Source organism: Gavialis gangeticus, unplaced genomic scaffold, assembly GCF_001723915.1.
Source record: "Gavialis gangeticus isolate Ggan-Ray unplaced genomic scaffold, GavGan_comp1, whole genome shotgun sequence".
Lineage (NCBI taxonomy): Eukaryota > Metazoa > Chordata > Crocodylia > Gavialidae > Gavialis > Gavialis gangeticus.
The window spans coordinates 77677767-77699218 of record NW_017729024.1 but is presented as its reverse complement, the minus strand read 5'-3'; the positions used below and the strand labels follow the sequence as shown (position 1 = coordinate 77699218).

At 43.8% G+C, this 21452-nt stretch overlaps 1 protein-coding gene across 3 annotated transcripts in view; it reads right to left on the bottom strand.

Annotated features, from left to right (window-relative positions):
• The window catches only part of YTHDC2 (YTH domain containing 2), a 62613-nt gene extending 46382 nt beyond the window's left edge, over nt 1-16231 (bottom strand). Inside the window, exons 1-9 of one of the 3 annotated variants that reach the window (XM_019517274.1) lie at nt 16018-16231; nt 15021-15111; nt 12615-12811; nt 11040-11239; nt 10242-10408; nt 8137-8239; nt 6019-6175; nt 2718-2825; nt 1355-1503 (exon numbers count right to left, since the gene is read on the bottom strand). In XM_019517274.1, coding sequence (XP_019372819.1) covers nt 1355-1503; nt 2718-2825; nt 6019-6175; nt 8137-8239; nt 10242-10408; nt 11040-11239; nt 12615-12811; nt 15021-15111; nt 16018-16171 — 1326 coding nt within the window. In that variant the 5' untranslated portion in view covers nt 16172-16231. Of the gene's footprint in view, nt 1-1354; nt 1504-2717; nt 2826-6018; nt 6176-8136; nt 8240-10241; nt 10409-11039; nt 11240-12614; nt 12812-15020; nt 15112-16017 lie in introns of those variants that run through there. The other 2 variants (XM_019517275.1, XM_019517276.1) reach the window with 2 other exon arrangements.
• Nucleotides 16232-21452: the final 5221 nt, after the last annotated feature.

Genomic DNA, 21452 nt, shown 5'->3' with positions numbered 1-21452 from the left:
TTCTGGGCGCCGCACTTCAGGAGGGATGTGGACAGCATTAAGAGGATCCAAAGGAGGGCCACTTGCATGGTCGGGGGCAGCAGGACAGGCCCTATAAGGAGAGACTATGAGACCTGCACCTGTTCAGCCTCCACAAGAAGCTGAAAGCGGATCTGGTGGCCATCTATAAACTTACCAAGGAGGACCAGCATGGAACAGGAGAGACCCTGTTCCCCCGAGCGCTACCAGGAGTAACTACGAATAACGGCCACAAGTTGACTGAGAGTAGGTTCAGGCTAGACATCAGGAAGCACTACTTCACAGTAAGGGTGCTTAGGATCTGGAACCAACTTCCAAGGGAAGTGGTGCTCACTCCTACTTTGGGGGTCTTCTAAAGGAGGTTAGATAAATCACCTAGCTGGGGTCATTTGATCCCAGCATTCTTTCCTGCCCATGGCAGGGAGTCGCACTTGATCATCTGCTCAGATCTCTTCCGACCCTACCAACTATGAAACTTAGATATTTCAAATAGGAATCCATACTGTTAAAAACATTCTGACCGGTTGTGGTCTTTTTTGAGTTCTTTGCAAAAGAAAAATTGCTCTTTTATTTTTCTATAGTCAAAAAAACAAGTGAAAACAAAGAGCTGGCCTTTTCTGAGTCTATCCAGGGGTATCTCGAGTCTAAACAGGTTGAGAATCACTGACCTGGAGTAACTATGTCTATGTTCTACTATGGGTAGTTTCCATGCTTACTGGTCACATGTGCCCAGGAAGGAATTTTTTCCCCTCCTGTTACAACACATCAGGGGTTTTACATGCCTCCCAGGAGCATTGGGTATTGCCTGCAGCCAAGGCTGGAGATTTTCATTTGGGTGTGCCAATGCTCCTGCTTGAACTAAAACCCAAAGGTTCCTGGCTAGAGGGCCTTGGCCTCTCCACTAAGAGTCAGACCAATCGCTGTATTTGGGGCCAGGAAGGAATATTATCCCATGGTCACACTGGTACGGACTACAGAAGTTTTTGCCTTCCTCTGTAGTGAGGGCCATAGCCCCCTGCCTTTCTCTCTCAAACCTGCTTTTGCAACCCTTACAGCAGCAGGGCACTGACCACTGTTGTTCCCTGCTTTACCTGCATCAGGTTAGAGAACTGTGTCTTGTAGATGTGTGACACGCTTGATTGTGTCGCTTTACTAATAGGTTAGATAAGGCTTTGTGTGGGATGGTTTGGTTAGGGATAATCCTGCCTCAGGTACAGGGTTGGACTAGGTGACCACCAGAGGTCCCTTCTGTGATTTCTATGATTAACAAAATTACTTTTCTGCATATTAACACACAGTATATATGAAACAAATTCTGAAACAATGGAAAACATACCAGCTGACTGAATACTGTGTCACCACCATCATCCAACAGGTCATATTCTTCAGCTACACTCGGGACAGATCTTTGTCTTTGAGCCTCTGGTTTACTACTACTGTCTTGAGCAGAATACCATTCTGTGAGGGTTGTTTGCTGTTTCTCTTCTAAAACATTTATGATTTCAGTAAAACATAAATACAGTTATATTCTATTATCTAGACATTTCATTTACAGAAGTTAAAGGTTATATTATGGGAAATTTACCATACATCTCTCTCAAATTATAAAATACGAGTGGTAAGGTTTTGTCTGTATCACCCATTTGTTAAAGCACTAGCTATACTTCAACAGAACTATAATGATAAAAAAGAGCTTCTAAGATGCATAACTGCAAGCCTTCTCACAGAGCAAAGCACAAAGCCACCGAATACAGAAGGCTCAAACCTGAAAATAAATCAGCACTCCTAACAGACTGCAACAGAAGGTAAGTTCAAGTAAATACTACAGAACTGGACCATATTTATTTCTTCTCTATAAGCAGAAACATTTTGAAATGATCAAGTAAAAAGAACAGACTAGTTTCTGGGCTGACCACCATTATGGAAGCCACTATAGCCACCATTATGGAAGCCATAACACTGATTGTTGATGTGGAACAACTCCCGCAATTCTTAGAGGAGTATATGCAATACCCAATACTCCTAAGAAACGTGGGAGTCGTTCCACATCAACAACAATCAGTGTTCTACAGCTAAGCTGAGCAACAAGAACAATGCTTACTGCACAAATGACATTTTGATACAAGCCAGTGCTTAGGATTTAGGATGTTTTGCTAATAGTTTGTACATTTTTTTTAACTGAAAGGAAAGGAACTAAAATGTCCTTTACTTGACAGGACACACATGTCTACTTAGGCTAAATACAGAGTTTTTAAAATTGGTTAATATTTATTAAAATAATATCTTCATTGGAGAAAGCAAACAAAAATAGTATAACAGTCACTGATTCTCTGCAATGTAAACAAATGCCATTATGCTACATATCTGTTCCCAGAGGTAAGCATTAATGTAACTTCTGATACTACCTTGTGAACAGCTAGAAGGCAACAAGTTTTAATGCTGCCCCATTAGAAAAAGATACCCATCAACAAAATTCACCAGAAGAAAGATAAAGTACATACATAAAACACAGCAGATCAAGTTATTTCTTTTTTTTATAAATATTACTTAAGATCATGAAACACTTAGAGCCTGAAGATGCAAGTATTTACAAATGCATTAAGAATTACTTAACAAAAATGTTTAACATATTTAACTACTCAACCACAGTTGCAATCCTACATTTCTTTTTCCCCTGACAAATAAGTGAGTCTACTAACCTCGCTGCTTTTCTTTTTTGTATTTCACCATTTCTTTATTTGTATATCCAGTACTTCGTAAAATGTCTTCTAAAAACATCTCCTTAACCTCAAATGGTCTTCCTTGTACTGAAAAAATAAATATTTTATTTACTTGCTTTTTCTCCATTAGTTACTGTAACAAAGATCAATGTGTTTAATGCACAAAATGATTGCATGTTCTAGCATGCAAAAGAAAACAATTTTCACAACATTCCAAAGACTTGTTAAAGAACCAAAAGCTTTTTCTTGAAAAAGCTATAATGAAATAAGCTCCTTATGTCAAAGATACTATGGAGTAATGGAATGGAATGTATGTAAGATTTTTAATAAATTTCAGGGGTACTTTTGCCTGGTTAATGCCTTCAACTTCATGGAACGGTAACTGGATACAATGCATGAGCAGAAAGTTGTTCTTTACAGTTTTATGAAAATGAAAACAAACTATTTTTGTTCTATCCAATTATGCAAATTAGCCCATTGTTAAATACAAACACATGATTGATATATGGTTTACTAGCAAATGGCCTGTCATGAATAACAGGGCAGGAGGAGGGGAGGGCAGGCCGGGAAAGAGCACCGCCACGCAGTACCCAGCGGTGGCTCCGCTCCGCCTCCAGCCACATGTGCCCCACACCCCCCACTCCTGTCTGCCTGCAGAGGGGTGTGTGGCCACCCCTTGGATGTGGCCATGAGGCCGGAGCAGGGCGGGGAGGAGAGGAGCGTGAGGCAGCACTGTGCTGCTAGCACCTCACACCACCACCACCTCCAAGAACCAGGGCTGGGGGAAGGAGGCGGGGGGCAGCAGCGCTGCTGGCTTCACCCCCCCACTCCGATCCCTCAGTCCCGCTCCATCCCGGCCGTCTGCCTCCAAGGAGCAGGGCAATGGGGGGGGAGGTGGAAAGAGGCCAGAGCCAATGGATTTGCCCCCTACTCTGGCATCTCAGTCCCCACCCTTACAGGGGTACTCCACCATGTGCGTCTGTCTGTGCAGAACACTCCGATTGATTGTTTCAGTCAGCATTGTGATTGGCTACAGAGACAACCATAGTTTCATAGTTTCTAGGGTCGGAAGGGACCTGAGCAGATCATCTAGTCCAACCCCCTGCCATGGCAGGAAGAGCACTGGGGTCAAATGACCCCAGTAAGGTGGTCATCCAACCTCCTCTTAAAAACCCCCAGGGTGGGAGCCTGCACCACCTCACTTGGAAGCTGGTTCCAGACTCTAGCCGCCCTGACCATGAAGTAGCGCCTCCTGATGTCCAACTTAAACCTTCCCTCCGCCAGCTTGTGACCATTGTTCCTGGTCACTCCTTGCGGCGCTCGGGGGAACAGGGACTCCCCCAGCGCCTGCTGATCCCCCCTAACCAGTTTATAACAGGCCACAAGATCCCCCCTCAGCCTTCTCTTTTGAAGGCTGAACAGGTTCAGGTCCCGCAACCTTTCCTCATAGGACCTACCCTGCTGTCCCTTGATCATACGAGTGGCCCTCCTCTGGACCCTCTCGATGCTGTCCACATCCCTCTTAAAGTGCGGCGCCCAGAACTGGACGCAGTACTCCAGCTGCGGCCTGACCAGTGCCGCATAGAGGGGGAGGATCACCTCCTTGGACCTGCTCGAGATGCATCTGTGGATGCACGACAAGGTGCAGTTGGCCTTCCTAGCCGCCTCCCCACATTGCCGACTCATGTTCATCTTGGAGTCAATAATGACTCCCAGATCCTTTTCCACCTCCGTGCTGACAAGAGGGGAGTTCCCCAGCCTGTATGTATGGTGCCGATTGTTCCTCCCCAGGTGCATCACCTTACACTTGTCTGTGTTAAACCCCATCCTGTTCTCCTCCGCCCATCCTTGTAACCTATCTAGGTCTAACTGTAGTCTGTTGCTCCCCTCAATTGTGCCCACATCCCCCCACATCTTAGTGTCATCAGCAAACTTGAACAGGGTGCTTTGCACCCCCTCGTCCAAATCACTGATGAAGATATTGAACAGTGCAGGCCCAAGGACCGAGCCCTGTGGGACCCCACTTCCCACGTCCTTCCAGGCCGAGAAGGACCCATCCACTACCACCCTCTGGGTGCGACTCTCTAACCAGCTGGCGACCCATCGGACTGTATGGGTGTCTACGCCACAGTCCCCCAGCTTCCTAATGAGAATGGGGTGAGAGACAGTATCAAAAGCCTTCCTGATCAGAGTGCGAATGAAATGTTAGGGACAGACAGCCAGACACAGTGAGTATTATATTATATTAGAATGGTGGGTCTTCGAAAAAATAGTAAAAAAAGAGAAACACAACTAATTAGCCTGGACTAGCATGTGATCTTACCAGATGGCCAGTTCTGAAATATCTTAAATCAAGTCTGTCCAATTCAAAGGCTTAATTTGGTAACACTCCCTCTACTGCTTCAGTAGCTACTGCTAGGGTCTCTGGGCTCCCCATCCTCCTTTGGCACCTGGAGGCAGGGTAGCCCACAGCTCAGGGTGCCACTCCGCATTGAGAAGGGCCCCTACATGGTGTGGTAAAGAATACCAGGGGACCCATGTGGTTACCCCCCACTCTGAAGTTCGACATCCCTATGTTAAATGAAAGTGATGATATATATGAAGCATCATCCTTCTGTCCTAGCTGAAAAGTCCTGGGACCAGAGGCAGATCTATGGGATCATTTATTGAGATAAGCAGGGCTTGACACCAGAAATGACCTGACCATGCAAGAACCAGGAGGATCATCAGGACTGATCCTGGTCTCACCTTGCCGAGTACTCACATAATAATACGCGTAGGCAGGAAAGGGCATATGGGAGGATCCTGGACCATATGCTTGCTTGCCCAGGCAGCAAATGATCTATATATGAACCATTTCCCTGGAACGTGAAACTCATTACTGAACAAGGTGAGGAAAAACAGGGCCACAGCATGATCTGTGGATACTGGGAAAGCTAAAGCAAAAAGTATCAAAAGCTCCTGTGCTGAAAGCACTTGTGTACTCATAGTGAGGACAAGTATTGACAATGACTGAAAAGAAAATGTAGAAATATTCCTGGTAATATGAGTTCACTTCTCCAAAACAGTGGCAAAAAGCATTTTAAGGACAGCATGTAAGCAGAGTTTTAACTTGGATTAATTTAACTCAGTAGTTTTTAAAGGGGGGAGGAGAGGTTTGGGCAGGGGGCTCTTATTCAAAATTATTTGTTAGTTTCATAAGAGAGATATCAATTAAGGATAAGTTAAAAAGCCTTAAATCTGAATCACTTATTAGTTATATATATGAATCTCTACTTACTGTGAATTACCGGACAACTTCCAAAATATCTGATAAACAGATTCACATCTAGGGCAGCACTAGATAGAATCAGTTTCAAATTTGCTTGTTTTTGCAATATGTCTCTGAGTTTTATTAACAAGAAATCACTAAATCTATCCCTCTCATGTAATTCATCCTATAACAAGCAGAAAAAGAAAACATGTAAAAATCATTACTCCGCAATCACAGCCATTAAGAAAACTTACCCTGTCATAGCACAATTTGGAACAGTGAAGCATAAGACAGAAATAGCTTGATTTTTGGATTCTGAGTGAATTTTCAGACTATTACAAAAAAAAAAACACACACAAAAACTAAAAACTAAACAAAAATGTTACAACATTAAAAAATAAAATAAAGTAATTGATACTTGAGCCAATCCAGAAGTCATTGAGGCAATCCAGAAACCGCCCCCCAAATGTCATTTTAAATAAAGGCCATTTTCAAGGTTAAATGGCATGGACCCTAACTGCAAAAACAAATCACACCATGGTACTTTTCACACAGGATATTGGGACCCCTTTAGCATTCAGGTAAAGGTGCGAAAGGAGAGACTGTCTTGCAACTGCGGAACTGGTCAACTGACAGGGCTCCTAGCTGCAGGGGGACCTACTACACATGCAACTTAAAGCTGGATAGCCACCAGTTATAAACTTAATACACATTTGTGTCTAACTTTATAGCGAGTTGGACCTTTTTTTGGCATAAGTACTTTACCCATGTAAAGCTGGTCTCAGTTAACTACATAATACCTGCAATAGGTAGAGGGGATCTTAGCTGTAGGCAGCTGGCTAGAGATTTTTCTTACGATTTTTTTTTTTTTTTAAATAAAAGTCAAGTAACTCAAGCATCAAGCTGTACAGATAGCTACCTTTTATACGAACAAAGGGTTGCACAGTGATTACCTTGTCCTCCTCTTGTTTGTTATAGCAATTTACATATGTTGGTTTAGATGGTAAACTCTTTAGAACAGGGACCTATCTGTACTTCTTTACTATGCTCAGCATTCTGAGACCCTAGTTGCCACCCTGGACCATTAGTTTTGCTGCTGCTTCTACTAAAACCCACTCCAGATAAGGGAGGCAAATAAATCAAAACCTTGGATTTAAGACTTGACACAGTTCTCCTACTTTTTCTATTCGTGTAAGCAAATAATCTACTAAAACTGCCATGACTCAAGTAATATTCTCTGAAGTAACTAAAATACTAATCTTCCAACGTTCTAAACATTTTGAGCCTGACACAGGCACTCCAATACACACTGCACTGCAAATATATGATTCTTCACACACAGACTCAAATGCTTAAGGACTGCATGTGATTATGAAACTTGCAAGATCAAGACTCTCAGTACTTTGCCTAAGTAAATGACAGTCTTAACAAAAAAAATGAAACTCGCCCTCCAACATTTCCATGAGATGTTTTAAGACCCAATCTAGTTGGTTCTAAAGATGTTACAAATAATTTAAGGTTGTAATCTTAGCAATTTTAATAGACTAAAAAAATTATTCCTTACCTTGACAGGCAGCCCTTTTAATACAGTAAACCACACACACACACACACACACACACACACACCCCCACACACACACACACACACACCCCCACACACACACACACACACACCCCCACACACACACACACACACACCCCCACACACACACACACACACACCCCCACACACACACACACACACACCCCCACACACACACACACACACACCCCCACACACACACACACACACACCCCCACACACACACACACACACACCCCCACACACACACACACACACACCCCCACACACACACACACACACACCCCCACACACACACACACACACACCCCCACACACACACACACACACACCCCCACACACACACACACACACACCCCCACACACACACACACACACACACAATGGCACAGGCCACCCAAAGGAGCAAATACCATAATTTTCATTTATACTCTCCTAAACAAATATGAATATAAACAACATAATAAATAGCAAGCTGACAAGAGAAAAAACAAGTCCCGATTTTATAGTTACCAAAGATACAGAACAGCTGTTCTTCATGTGAAATATGCAAGGGTTCTTACCACAATAACATGTGTCACTGTTGACAGTGTGCTATCTCCTGCCATTAGTGTGCGAAGTAAAACACCATTAGTGCAAAATGTTAATAGTGTCTTCGGAGAAACCCTGTTAGGAAGTTACAAAATAGATGTTTCAATCCCTTACAATTTTATAATTATACAGTATTTAAAATATGCATGCCATTTTTGTTTGGCTTATTAAAAATAATGTTCCACAAAATATTTTAATTGCTGATCAAGAGAAATAAAATTATATCATAGTTCCTTTATAGGCATATACTTAATAGAACCACTGGCAGCTATACTAATTTAAAACTGATTCCCAGAGGATGTGACCTGACAAAACTTTTCCTTCTCTAGAATCACATGGGTGTACTCTTTAAAGCAATGTCAGAGTCAGGGTCTATACCAGAATTTGAAAATATAAAAGTACACCAGTCTGTGGTTGTTTACTTTTCTGAAAAATCTATAGTGTAACTTGGTTTGTAAAAACAGGCTCAGTAATTTTCCAGCAAGCTTAGCCAAAGTATCTGCAACTGACAGTGCTTGAAATGGACTGGTCACAGGAAACTGCCAGAGCAGCCAGTCTCCCCGCACTCCCCCCTCAGCTTCCATCTTGTTTTCCAAGAATTTCAACTTTAATTTCAGAGCCCACACAACATCAGTATTCAACATCTGTACTAGTGCTCCAAGTAGGCAGAGCTAAGTTTGCCTACACTTCCTTTCACCATCAATTTGAGCTTTGACCTGTACAGCTTCACAGGCAGGTAAGCTTAATAACAAATATAAAGGTTAACCAAGTTTGGAAGCCACATAGTTACTCAGAGAGTTCTCAAGGTCAAAATCCCCTAAAGAAGCCAGTCCAGAAATAGTTTAGCTCCTTCCCCCTACTTACCTCGTTATTCAGACGCCCATAAAGGACCCTTCTTAAATTGACCCTTAACTATGTAATATTCAATAAGATTCAAATGAACTCCTCATCGCTAAGGAATGCTTCCTGCTGTCAGACACTGCTGGAAATTGCATTAGTCTTCCAATCTGTCTTCCATTCTTCCTTCATATTCAAAGTCTCTAAAATCCTAACTGCTTTTCTTATGCAGTATCTTCAAAGAGTAGTCTGCTACTTTTCTCAACAAGGACTTACTACTCTCTCTCAAGTACTGCAACCCCTCCCATCTGACCCTTCTCACATTCATCTTGCCCTAATTCAGACCAACACAACACTACTGCATTTCAATCATTCATCTTTTCTGTCACTAAGATTTTCAGCACCTTTAAAATCCCTTTATTTGGCTTTGTAAGTCACTGTACTTACCTTCAAAACCTTACTTAAGTTGCCTCCCTTGTCCATTTACTCTTCTCTTCTTTCCCCCCCTCATCTTCACTTCAAGCTACATAAGTAGTTCGCACCGTGAGTTTTTTCTTCCCACTTACCTGCATGCCACCTTCCACATGGATCCAGAAACCTATTCCCAGCTCTTCACTGGCAATTCTACCCAGTTTCACTTAAAAAACATGCCTATCAGAAGATGTACAAACCTCCTGTACATTAGCTAGCAATAAATCAAATGTCAAGTTGAAAAGGAAATGAAATAAAACTAAAACACAAAAAAATCAAGGCAGACACTCAAACCCATCATTTGTTTACGCTTTCGTTTCTTCCTTTTTACTACAAATCCCACAAAACTTTTACCTGTACACAAAGAATACCAAAAAACATTGCTAATTTCACTGAAAACACTGGATTTTGTGACAGAACAAAACAAAGTGGATCTGTAAGTTACGTTATGTCCAAATGAAGCTAAAGATACCGCAGCTTATTATTAGAAAATGAATTTATTAAGTGGAAGCTTAGTCCATACAAACAAAAGGCTGTTTTCTATATCGCCAAGGGTCTGATCACATGGAACATCACACCTTCATATAACCACAGCCAACCATTATTGCATCTCTGATCATGTATTATGTTGCATCACAGATGTGTATGCATCTTTTAAACAACAGAAAGAAAGTCTCTGCTCTGAGGAACTTCCCTTTTTTCTTAAGTTACATACAGTTGCACAACTTGATCATTTTTGGTTATGTTATTAAAGAAGCATCGTTCATACCTGCTTTCTAATCGGATCTGATAACCAATTGTCTGGCCAATCTTTTCTCTTCTTTCTGCAGCAACCCTTTCAGCCACAGCAATTGCTGCCAAACGTCTTGGCTGAGTGCAAAATATGCGACACGGAATTCCATTTTTATAACAATCATCAAGAAGGAACTGAGGAATCTATAAGAAAGTGCATATTGTTTTAGACTCAAAAATTTACATTTTTACTATAATAAACAAAATGTATGATAAGAGTACCAAAAAAGTCAGCTTTCATTCATCCACAAACACAACATATGTCAAGTGCTGGCCACCCACCTGGAGCTAGGGATGCTGCTGCTACCACCACCACCACCACCTAGCCAGGGCCAGAGCCACTGTGTGCTCCATGCCCCAGGCCAGAGCCAGAACTGCCACACAAGGTCAGTGGCAGTAGTGAGGGGAAGCAGGGAGGGGCGGCAAGTGGTGGCAGAAAGGCAAGTGGCAGGCAGGGACAGGTGGCTTCAAGGCAGGCAGGGGTCAGGCTGCCTGCACTCCCTGCCCTGCTTTCCCCACTGCAGCAGTAGAGAAGGTTTTGAGGTAGGGGAGTAAAATAAATGTAAGGCAACCCTCTGACAGTTAAATTCTATACATGGAAATTTTTTAACACGTTTGTAACTTTCTATGAATAGAATCTAATTATTATGGGGCAGAGTCCATCTTAAATTCAAAGTCATCTTGGATTCAGGTAAATACAGTAAATATTTTAAAGAATAACATAATTTTTAAATAAATAATTAAGTTATTTTGGTTTAATTGCAATAAAACCCACCTGAGTCGTTTTTCCTGATCCAGTTTCTCCCACAATCAAAATAACTTTATTTTCTTTAATAATTCTGACAATTTCTTCCTGTTTCTCAAAAACTGGTAGAGATTGCCTGAAGGAATCAAATTCAGATTCTCCCCTTTTCACTGGAATCTGAGGGATGCCGTTGTTAAGTCTCCCACTTGTCTTGCTCATTTCTCGATTCTCTAAGAGAAGACAGAATTAATAACCAAGTACCACCAATCTGTCAATACCACGTACATTCTCCAAAACGCTCCAAATTAAATTTTCTGCTATGCAAAACTGATCAATCTTAATTTTAGAAACCTCTCTACAATGAAGTATGCAGTTCTTTCATTTTGTTTAACGTAGGGTACAGTGGAACCAGAATCATTTGTTTCCCAGTGGTTTTGAAACCTGCTTAGTGTGCAGTAGGTTGCTGAAATGAGACTAAGTCACTGAGCTGTTTGCTGTGGCATTTACTTCAGAGAGCATACTGAAGTAATTTGGAGTTCATCTCCAGTCCCATGCATCACATAGGCACAGGACCCTTTGACATAAAAGCTGCAGCAAACAGTTGGAGATCCTCAGTAGTCCAATGCAGCTGCTTAGCTTAGGTTTGTAGATCCCCAGTTACTTCACAATCCATCATCTTCACAGGAAGGCTGGGAACCTAATCTTGCAAAGATTCTACTGGATCTACATAGAAACTGAACATTTTCCAGAATCCTAATTGAAGTATTTTTGTTGTTTAATAGGCATTTTGAAATAAGAAGACTGACTTTCCCAAAATCTTACTCACAAAGTCAAGAGAGGCTAAAAGTAATGTAAAGACAAGAGATTCAGCCCCACAGGGAAAAATATTATTTTTAACTATAAGGCAGCTAAAGAGAGATGGCAAGCAAGAGGAAGAAGCTGGCCTGGCTGTTGCAGCATTCTAGCCTAAGCCCCTCTTGCAGACTCACATTTTCATAATCTGCAGAGAAGCCAGTCATCTCATTATAATATATGCCTACTTTTAAGATTTTACCCCAAAACACATGAGTTTGTGACATCAAATTATACACACCTGTTTTAAAGGATTGTTATTAATACCAGGATACCTTGGCTCAGAATTCTATGTTAAATTTCAGACTTAACCTATTACATACTATCTTCAGAAAGATTGAAGGTAATCATAACAACTCTTTGATCCCAAATGAAAGCGAGCATACCCATTGATATGTTTGTTATTCAACAAGCTAAATATTATATAGCACCAAAAAGCCTTTACAGTACTGATACCTTCATAATTCTGCTAAATAATTAGTATCCTGGTACAATAAGGAAATTCATTAAATGTGTCTTTTTAGCTGCTACTTTCATTTGATGAAGATTTAAGAAATCTAGATGTAAACTCTTAAAGCCAGGGATCATTCCCACCAGTAGAATGATAAAACACAATATGAAAATAAACTTATTTTATAGGGGGAAAAAAATCAACACTAAAATCATGCAATGAGAAAATGAAAAGCCTTTTTAATCATTTTTTCTTTAAATTGCATGGATACACAACCCAATATCAGTATACAATGTACATACCAGCTTCGACAGCAAACACATTTCCTCGTTCTGTTTTTGGCAAAAGTTCAGTGCGTTCTTTATTAGTGACGGGAAATCTCTGAATTAGACTCCTAATAGCATGTTTTGTATTGGGAATCAAACTGTAAGTCATTACTGTACGTGCCAATTCTGAACCATCTTTTTTCCTTACAGTTAGGTATCTGTTTGCTCCTTTCCTGAAAAAAAGTAAATAAGTTACATTTTGCATAAAGAGTAATTCCTTTCGAAATTGTATTACCATGATTTATAAATAAAAAGGTAACTCCAGCAACTTCAGAATAAGACCTCAAATACCACAATAAAAAAGGATAAGAGAAGCACATCAACTTAAAAATAATCACTGATTAATGCATGAGGCACAACAGAGAAATCCACGCAGAGAGGAAAACGTTTTTATAATTCTAATTTACAGGTGCGCTACAAATCAGTGCAATAAATAAAGTTGGTGCGCTACCAAAATATCCCTCCAGCTATGACCACATCTCTCAATTTATCTGTTTCTCTAAGAAAAAACAACTCTGATTCTTAAATGTATCAACATTCCAAAGTTTCCTTTTTTTCTCCACCGTACACACTAGATTTCTGCTACAATATCCCCATAAACCTAGGGGTCTGAGTTGGTTTAAGAGTCTTCTATGTTTTCGTGATTTAGCAGTCATAAGAAAAATATAAATAAAACATATTGAGTCCATATGCAAGTGACTTCAAATCTTCAGCATATTCAGTCAGATAGCATATATTTGCACTCTGGAATTGGAAATAAAAAGTTTACAATGCACCGTTAAAGCATCCACAGTCAAAAGTTACTTCAACACTAAATATTATTTTTTCTTTTGTTTTAAAACTTATCTCAGGAGCCCAATAGTTCTCCTGGAGTGTTTATTTTAGTATGTTACAGCTCTAGTTGCTTTGCTTCTAGGCAGCACAATCCATTAACCAACTTAGAGGAGCACATATTTGCTAGAATTGTAGATGATTACAGCCACTTCATTCTCTGTATTCTTCAACTCAGCACTGAAGTAAAACTCAGAGTCATTTGTTTCTGAAGAGTTTAGCACAGTGGTCCTCAACCTTTTTAGACTCAAAGCACTCTTCACAAAGGCCAGACCTTAGCTTTTACTCATTTCTTAACTATGGAAAAAACAACAGAGCAATTCTTCTGTTGCGAAGAACTTAGAAAGACCACAACAGGTCAAAATATTTTGGACACTATGGATCCCTATTTGAAATGCCTGGGTCACTTGTGAATCATGTGTTAGAAACGCGTACATCTAACGACAGAAACATTGCACAGCACCCCAGAGCATCCTTAAAAGCCTGAGAATCACTGGTTTAGCACAAGGTTCTTTTTTATTTTAATCGAGGCCAACAATGAAAGCAGAATGAGGATACAAAACATTCCTGGCATGATACCCTAATATCAAGTGCTGATGGGTCACAGTAGCAACCCAATAATACTACTGTCATCAGTAGTGATATTACAACTTGTTTTGAAATACTGATTTTACTGTTCAGCAAAAGTAGTTTGGAGTGATGAGAACAAACTATGATCAGAGTTTTGAACAAGGATGGCCCCCGTCTAGAAGCTGCGTTAGAAAAAAGAGACTAAGTTCAGGGGAAACATTTCTGAAACTGTTTCCTATTTCGTAAGTCAATAACATCTAGGGATTTGTGTGCCTTGCAGATAGCAGTTTTTGTCTTTTTTCCCCTGCTCTATTGCCTTAGTATTTTTAAACCTTGAAGACTTGGCAATAGTGAGATGCTTATTAGAAGTATAAGCTGGTCATCATTTTATCTGAACATAAAAGGGGCCCTCCGTCCATGGAACTCTTCTTCTCTTCTTAGGGTATCAGAGAGGGGAGGGAGAATGGGGTAAAACCATCTCTTAGATATCACTGCACCTACAACAAACTCTTTTCTGAAGGCCCTGCTCTCCAAATTTCTAGATATGGGAACAGATGTTTTCCATGATGCTGTCCCATACCAAGGTCCTGGATCCCATACAGAAGTGTGGGCAGAAGATGCTACTATTAGACCGGAATAAGCACCACAACTACAAGGAAAGAGGAACCTTCCTTTATGTACATATGTAAACCACAAGCTAGTAAGAGAACACATCTTCCAAAACCACACAGATCTCCAATTCCTTCAACAATTAAAGAATGCAAACATTAAAAAAAGAGGAGGAATAATGCTAGGAGAGCACCATGAGGAACCTGTTTCCTTTTCTTATCAATGCCTCTACCCTCAGGGATTTTCCCATGGAAAAGAACACTGTTATCCCTGGCTATGCTATAAAATGCACCAAAATGATACAATATCATCTAACTGATAGGCAGACGTTCACATCTAATAACTAAGAGAACTAATCAAGTAACGGCTTACCCTTTGCTTTTGGAGATGAGGCCAAGGGACTGACTCAGTCGGTGAATAAAAGCTCGTTCCGTACTAGTCAAAGAAGAGGGAAATTCCATTTCTAAGAAGAAAAAAAAAGTCGAGATAACAACACAGCTGAGCCACCTTCTTCCTTCTAACTTCAGTAACCAAAATAATACTTTTCTACATTTTATATTTAATAGCACTAGCAAGTCAAGGGAACAATGAAAAAGGAATGTCCTGTTTCAACAGACTTGTTTTCCCCATAAAACGCAATTTTAGTGTAAGGCCAAATTATGTTATTAGTTTTACAGACGCAACTAATTAAGGCAATCTGTTATCATATTTTTACAGCTTATTGGCTTTGTAAAGCCGTAACTGAGGGACCAGTTTGGCCTGCACCATGTTTGTCACAAGTGCTGGGGCCATATCCACTTCTCATGGAGGCCCAACAAAACACAGCCTGCCTTGCAAACCCCCTCAGTTTCTCTGCTTCGCAGGGCAGAACCAGTCAGGACTTGGGGGGGTGGGGGGGAGGCTTGAATACAGGTGGGGGCCTTGAATACAGCGCCCACGTGTGGGAAGCAGCCCCCATGGGTCAGATCCAACCTGCCAACTTGCTCAACCCCCACTAACACACTACAGGGATACATGCTGCTGCCTCACTGGCCCACCCTTCTAGGTGGTGGCTCCAGTCTGCAAGTACACACAGACATCACCTTATGTATTAATGTATATGTAAGTGAATAATTATGGTAACAAATATAATAATGGGCATATGTGATGATACACCACACATAGTAATGAGTGACATTGGAGCAGGCTTGAAGGACGTGATGAGCACAGCCCCACAGGCCCCTGTCAACGAAGCGAAGAGAGGTCCCGTCCCCGTCCCACCCCTGCGGGCCTCGCCCCAGTGCGCAAGCGCTGCAGAGCCCCGGGGCGCCCCGAGGGGGGGGAGCAGTGCCTGAGGGGGAGGGGGAGGGGCCGAGTCCCAGGCCAGCACCTCGCTGGTCGCCGTATCGGAACCGCTCCAGGGCCAAGTTCACGGCGATCTTCACCTCCTCGTCCACGCGGATGTCCCGCAGCCCTTTGGCCCGGCCGCGGCCGCCACGGCCGCCCGGCGCAGGCTGCGGGGACTCGCTACTGGGCCGCGACATCCTACCCCGGGGCTGCGACCGGGCCGGAAAGTGAAAGCGGCCGGGAGCGGAGGCAGAGGCGGGGCCACGCGGCGGCGCTCTGACGCCAGCGCGTCCTCCGGGCAGTCGGCGGGGACGGCGCAGTTGCCAGGCAGCGGGCGGGGCGGAGGAGGAGCGGCTGCCGCAGGGGGCGCTGGGATGCGAGGGGGTGGGGGTTGGAGGTGCGAGGCGTTGAGCTTGTGGCCCAGAGCCACGTGACGTGCGGGGCCCTGGGGGGACCGCTGACCTTGTAAGGCACTTGTAAGGCCGAGGCAGCAGCAGGCCTTGCCTCAGCTATGTGCTAGGGTGTCCTCAGACCTGACACAGCCCCAAGACCCTCACCTGCCCCATGTAAAGTGGGGGCACCCGGGCAGCCAATGTCCTGCTTCTGTGGCACGTTGTCAATATGCGCTCAAGAGAGCCTAGGCAGAGGGCTGCAGCCTGCTAGAGAAAGGTAAAGTCCCCACAGTTGTACTAGTCTGGCTGCAGGGTCAGATTCCTTCCTGCCCCAAGTTATGGCAGTTGGTCAGACCCTGGGCAGCGGGGCAAGACCCTCGAGACACAAACCTCAGACTTGCGTCCAAGCAGGAGTACTGGCACAGCCCAGTCAAATTCCTGGTCCTGGCTGCAGCCAAAACCCCCGTTGCCTCTGAGGAAGGCTTAAAAACCACCCTGACAGTGTGAGGAATGCCTGTAGTAGCACACTGGTTCAAAACGAAAAGCTGGCCTTTTCCAACTTGTTCCTTGGGCCGAAAAGGTTTGAGAACTGGTGCTCTACAGGAAAAACACTACAAGTAATACTTGGAAAATATAACAGCATTTTGCATGGGTATGGGTTGTAGCTGTGTTGGCATAAGACATAGGCAGACAAGGTTTTTTGGGTAAATCTGATATCTTTTATTAGACCAACTCAGATAGTTGGAAAACATTTTCTTTGCAAGCTTTTGGGTATAAATGCCCTTTGTCAGGCATACTGCATCAAACTGGAAGGCAATCTCTATTTATTTTACAAGAAAATGTTTCTGTTGCATACATTTGATGTACATAGACTTTCAAAGGTATGGGAGCAGCTACTCCCCATGATTAGTGTCCTCTTGCCATGGTCTCAGATTCTGTACAGGAGTGTGGGCAGGTCAAAATTAGATTAGAATAGTTCCTGCAACTACATGCGTACGTATGAAAACTACAAGCAAATGAGAGAATGCAGTTCCCAAAACCACAGTAACAGCACTATGAAACAAAGGCATTGAACATAACAACACCAGAGTTAGGGAGAGAGGGGCTTCACAGTTCAGAGACCTCACATGGATGAGAGGAATGATCATGAAACCGTACAAGACCATGACAACCCCAAGAACGCTCAAGAATGGGGAGGAAACTGAAGTATGGAAATATGTACTGGTATTTTATTGTTATATGCAGCTAAGAGGACCCATTTCTGAGAGAGGCTATGCCTAGGAAGCGTGTTTAAAGGTTCAAGGAAAGAGACGGTGCTGGAATATACTCAGAACTAGAGAATTTAAAGAACACAACAGTACGCTCCTGTATGGGATCCAGACACAAATACCTAGCAAATACCTGGCTGAAATATGGGTACCGGGGCTGTTACAGAATGGCACAGCTGGGTTCTGGGAAATGATCATAAAATGGCAGGGGCATTCCAAGTTTGCTGTGTCTCAAAGGTTCTATGTAATATTTTCTCAGTTTCCTGTACTGTAATACTATTTTCCAAATAGCTTACCATACAAACTCTACCTAAATCAGGGGAAGACAGTTATTTTGGGTGCAAGACCACTCACCAAGTTTTGGCAATTGTTGAGGGCCGCAAGGGTAGCCCTGACCCTTCACAGGTGCTCTGCCCCCGGTCACTATCTTGGGGCCAGAAATCCTGCCCTCTAACCCCTGACCTTTGCCATGTGAAGTCCCTCACCTTGCCCTCCAAGAAGTACTCCTTTCAGCAAGGGGGTTTGCCATCTCAGAACCATAAACATTCCAAATTACATTCTAAAAATCAAATATCTACTACAACATTCATTAATTTCATTTCAAAAAAATATTTTGCTCTGATTTACATGTGTCTGTGTAGCATACATAGAGGTGATTGTATAATAGCTTAAAATGAAGTCTTACTTTTGTATATTGGGGTGTGGGGAGGTATAGGTTTGTGGGTACAGGTTTGTCGTGGGCTGTGGGTATGTAGGTATGTGAGGTGTGGGGAAAGGTGTGGGTGTGTGGGGGGGTTTGTGAGGGGGTGGATAGGTGTATAGGAGTGTGAGTGTGTGTGTAGGTGGGGTAGGAGAGCATATGGGAGTGTGTGTGGATGTGTATGGTGTGGGTGGGTATGGGGTTTGTGGGGGATGTGTGTAGGGGAGGGTGGCTGGGTAGGGTTGTAGCATGTGTGGAGGGGGAGGGTTTGGCCAGAGCCCTCCCACAGCAAGTGGAGCCCCATCCAGTGCTTCTCCAAGCCCGGGCTCTGCGCTCCTGCCACTCCTGACCTCAGGGCACCGGTGTGGGCCCTGTGTTTCCACTCACTGCCACTTCCCCCCTATCTGCCACCGCTGTCTGGGGGTGGCTGGGCAGTGGCAGCAAGCAGGCACGTGGAAGCACATTGACAGCTGGGCGGAAGCATGTGGCCTGTGCTGGTGCAGAGTGGGGTGCAGGTGGGCAGCTGGCCTGGCTCCCACATCTTCCTGCTGGTGCAGCCCAGCCCAGCTCCATATAGCTCCTGCCGGCCTGGGCCCTGCGCTCCTGCTACTGTGCTCTGGGTCGCCACTGGTGCTGGCCCCAGCACACCAGCATGGGCCCTGCACTCCCACCCAGCTGTTGCTGCGTGCCCATGTGCCCGCTCACTGCCACTCCCCGGCCCCTATCATTTTCCTACTTTTCTGCCCACTGCCATCGTTCCACTCTACCCTCCTGCCACTCTGGCACCATGTGGTTCCTGGCTGCAGCACTGGGACCGCAAGAGCCGGCCCGGCCTGACCCTGAGGACTGGGATGATCGCCCACAGTCCTCCCTGCCGCCCCCTCTCCCTTCTTATCTGAATTTCCCTCTCTGGTGGAGGGAGGCAGGAATAGACCCAGGGTCCCAAGCCAAAAGCGTCTACTACCTCTTCAGCCTAGGGCCAACCACATCCCTCCAGCCTCTACAATAACTGACCAAAGCATCAATGTTTAGAATGTCTCTTGATCTAATCTGTTAAAAGAAACAAACAAAAAATCAGAGCCTTTCCCCCTTCCCCTCTCTCTGTCCCCCTGCAGGAAAATTGGGTTTATGCCTCTTTTTGATTGTACATGATCACTCTCCGGTGGGCCTTGCTGAGGTTGCTGGGTCCTGCCGCCAGCTTCCCTCCCCCTGGGTCCTACTGCCACTGGTACATTGTCATCTTTGACAGGCAGCCAGGGGCAGATAAATATTAATTTTCTAAATGTTTTAGGGGCCCTGCAGGCTGGATAGAATGGCCTGGAGGGCCAAATCTGGCCTACAGGCTGTATTTTGCCCACCCTTGACCTATGTTTTGAAAACTGACCTAGATTCTTTCCTTCCTATACATCTTCAATAGTGGTATTATTTAGCTGTTTATACTTATTTACTCAGAGACATTTTAATGGAATTCTATGCTGTAGTATTTGAACAACCGGCATTTATTAAGAAAGCTTGATGAATTAAGCTTTAAAACACTTGTAAATGTAGTATTTCCAAATGCTATAAACGTAGAACCTTAAATGATTTTCAGTCACGCAAAAATCTATATTTCTGTTATCCAGTCCTGTGTCTTAACAATATCTTGTTTCCTTCCCATATAAATGTAACAAAGACGGTGCAGACCAAACTTTTCCCTCAGTTACGGCTTTGCAAGCCAATGACCTATAAAGATGTGATAACTGATTGCCTTAATTAGCTGTATCTGTAAAACTAAAACATAGTTTGGTCTTGCACTAAAATTGCATTTCATGGGGAAAAGAAATCTGTTGAAACAGGACCTTCCTTTTCCACTGTTCTCTTGATTTGCCAGTGCTATTAAATGTAAAATGTAGAAAAGTATTATTTTGGTTGCTGAAGTTAGAGGCATGACACAGACATTACAGGCATGACACAGAATATACACAGTGAGATGTGTTGAACAGAATCATAGAAAATTAGGTTGGAAAGGACCTCAGAAAGTCATCTAGTCCAAATGCCTGCTCAAAGCAGGACCATCCCCAACCAAATCATCCCAACCAAAGCTTCATCTAGCCAGGTCTTAAAAACTTCCAATGATGAAGAGTCCACAATCTCTCTGGGTAGCCTGTTCCAGTGGTTTACTACCCTCCTAGTGAGAAAGTTCTTCCTAATATTTAACCTAAACTTCCCTTGCTGCAACTTGACCATTGCTCCTTGTTCTGTCATCTTCCACCGTGGAGAATAGTCTAGCTTCATCCTCTTTGAAACCACCCTTCAGGTAGTTGAAGGCTGCTATTAAATTCCCTCTCAGTTTTCTCTTTCCTAGACTAAATAGCCCAGTTCCTTCAGCCTCTCCTCATAAGTCATGTGACCCAGCCTCCTCACCATTTTCGTTGCCCTCCGTTGGACTCTCTCCAATTTGTACACATCCTTTCTGTTGTGGAGGGCCGGAAACTGGACACAGTACTCCAGATGTGGCCCCAAAGGGCGCATCCACACATGCAGGCACGTGCACTTGCAGCAGCTCAAATAGAAGTGGTGCAAATTGCAGGCGGGGCTTCTTGCCTCAGTGCACATGCCCGAAAATGCACTTCAGTGTGGGGCAAATTGTGCCACTTGGGGCAAAATAATCCTGCCTGGCTCCTCCCAGATCTGCAGCCAGGGGGAGCTAGAGCCTGGGGCCAGCAACAGCATAAAAGGCTGCCCTGCCAAGCATTTACTTACTCTCAGGAGCTTCTGAGGCCCAGCCAACTGGTACCTGGGGACACTACCCACCTGGACTGCTGAAGTAGCCCTGAGAGTTCCCTGCACCCTCTACCCACTGCAGTAGTCTGGCACTGGGGGCTGCTGCCTGGCTGTGACCTGCTATTACCTGTGACAGCATGTGGCCCAAAGGCTGCACGCCTGCCAGACCCAGATGGGAACTGCATGGACATTAGAGGCATCTGCACCTCTGAGCCGGCTGCCAGTGGGCTGTGGCAGCCCACTTGGCCTTGGTGCAGCACTACTGCCATGTGTGACACCAGCTGGCCATCTGGGCAGCTATTGCCCAGAAGATGTTCTCAGGATGGTAGCCTGCTTTGAACTGTCAAAGCATGTT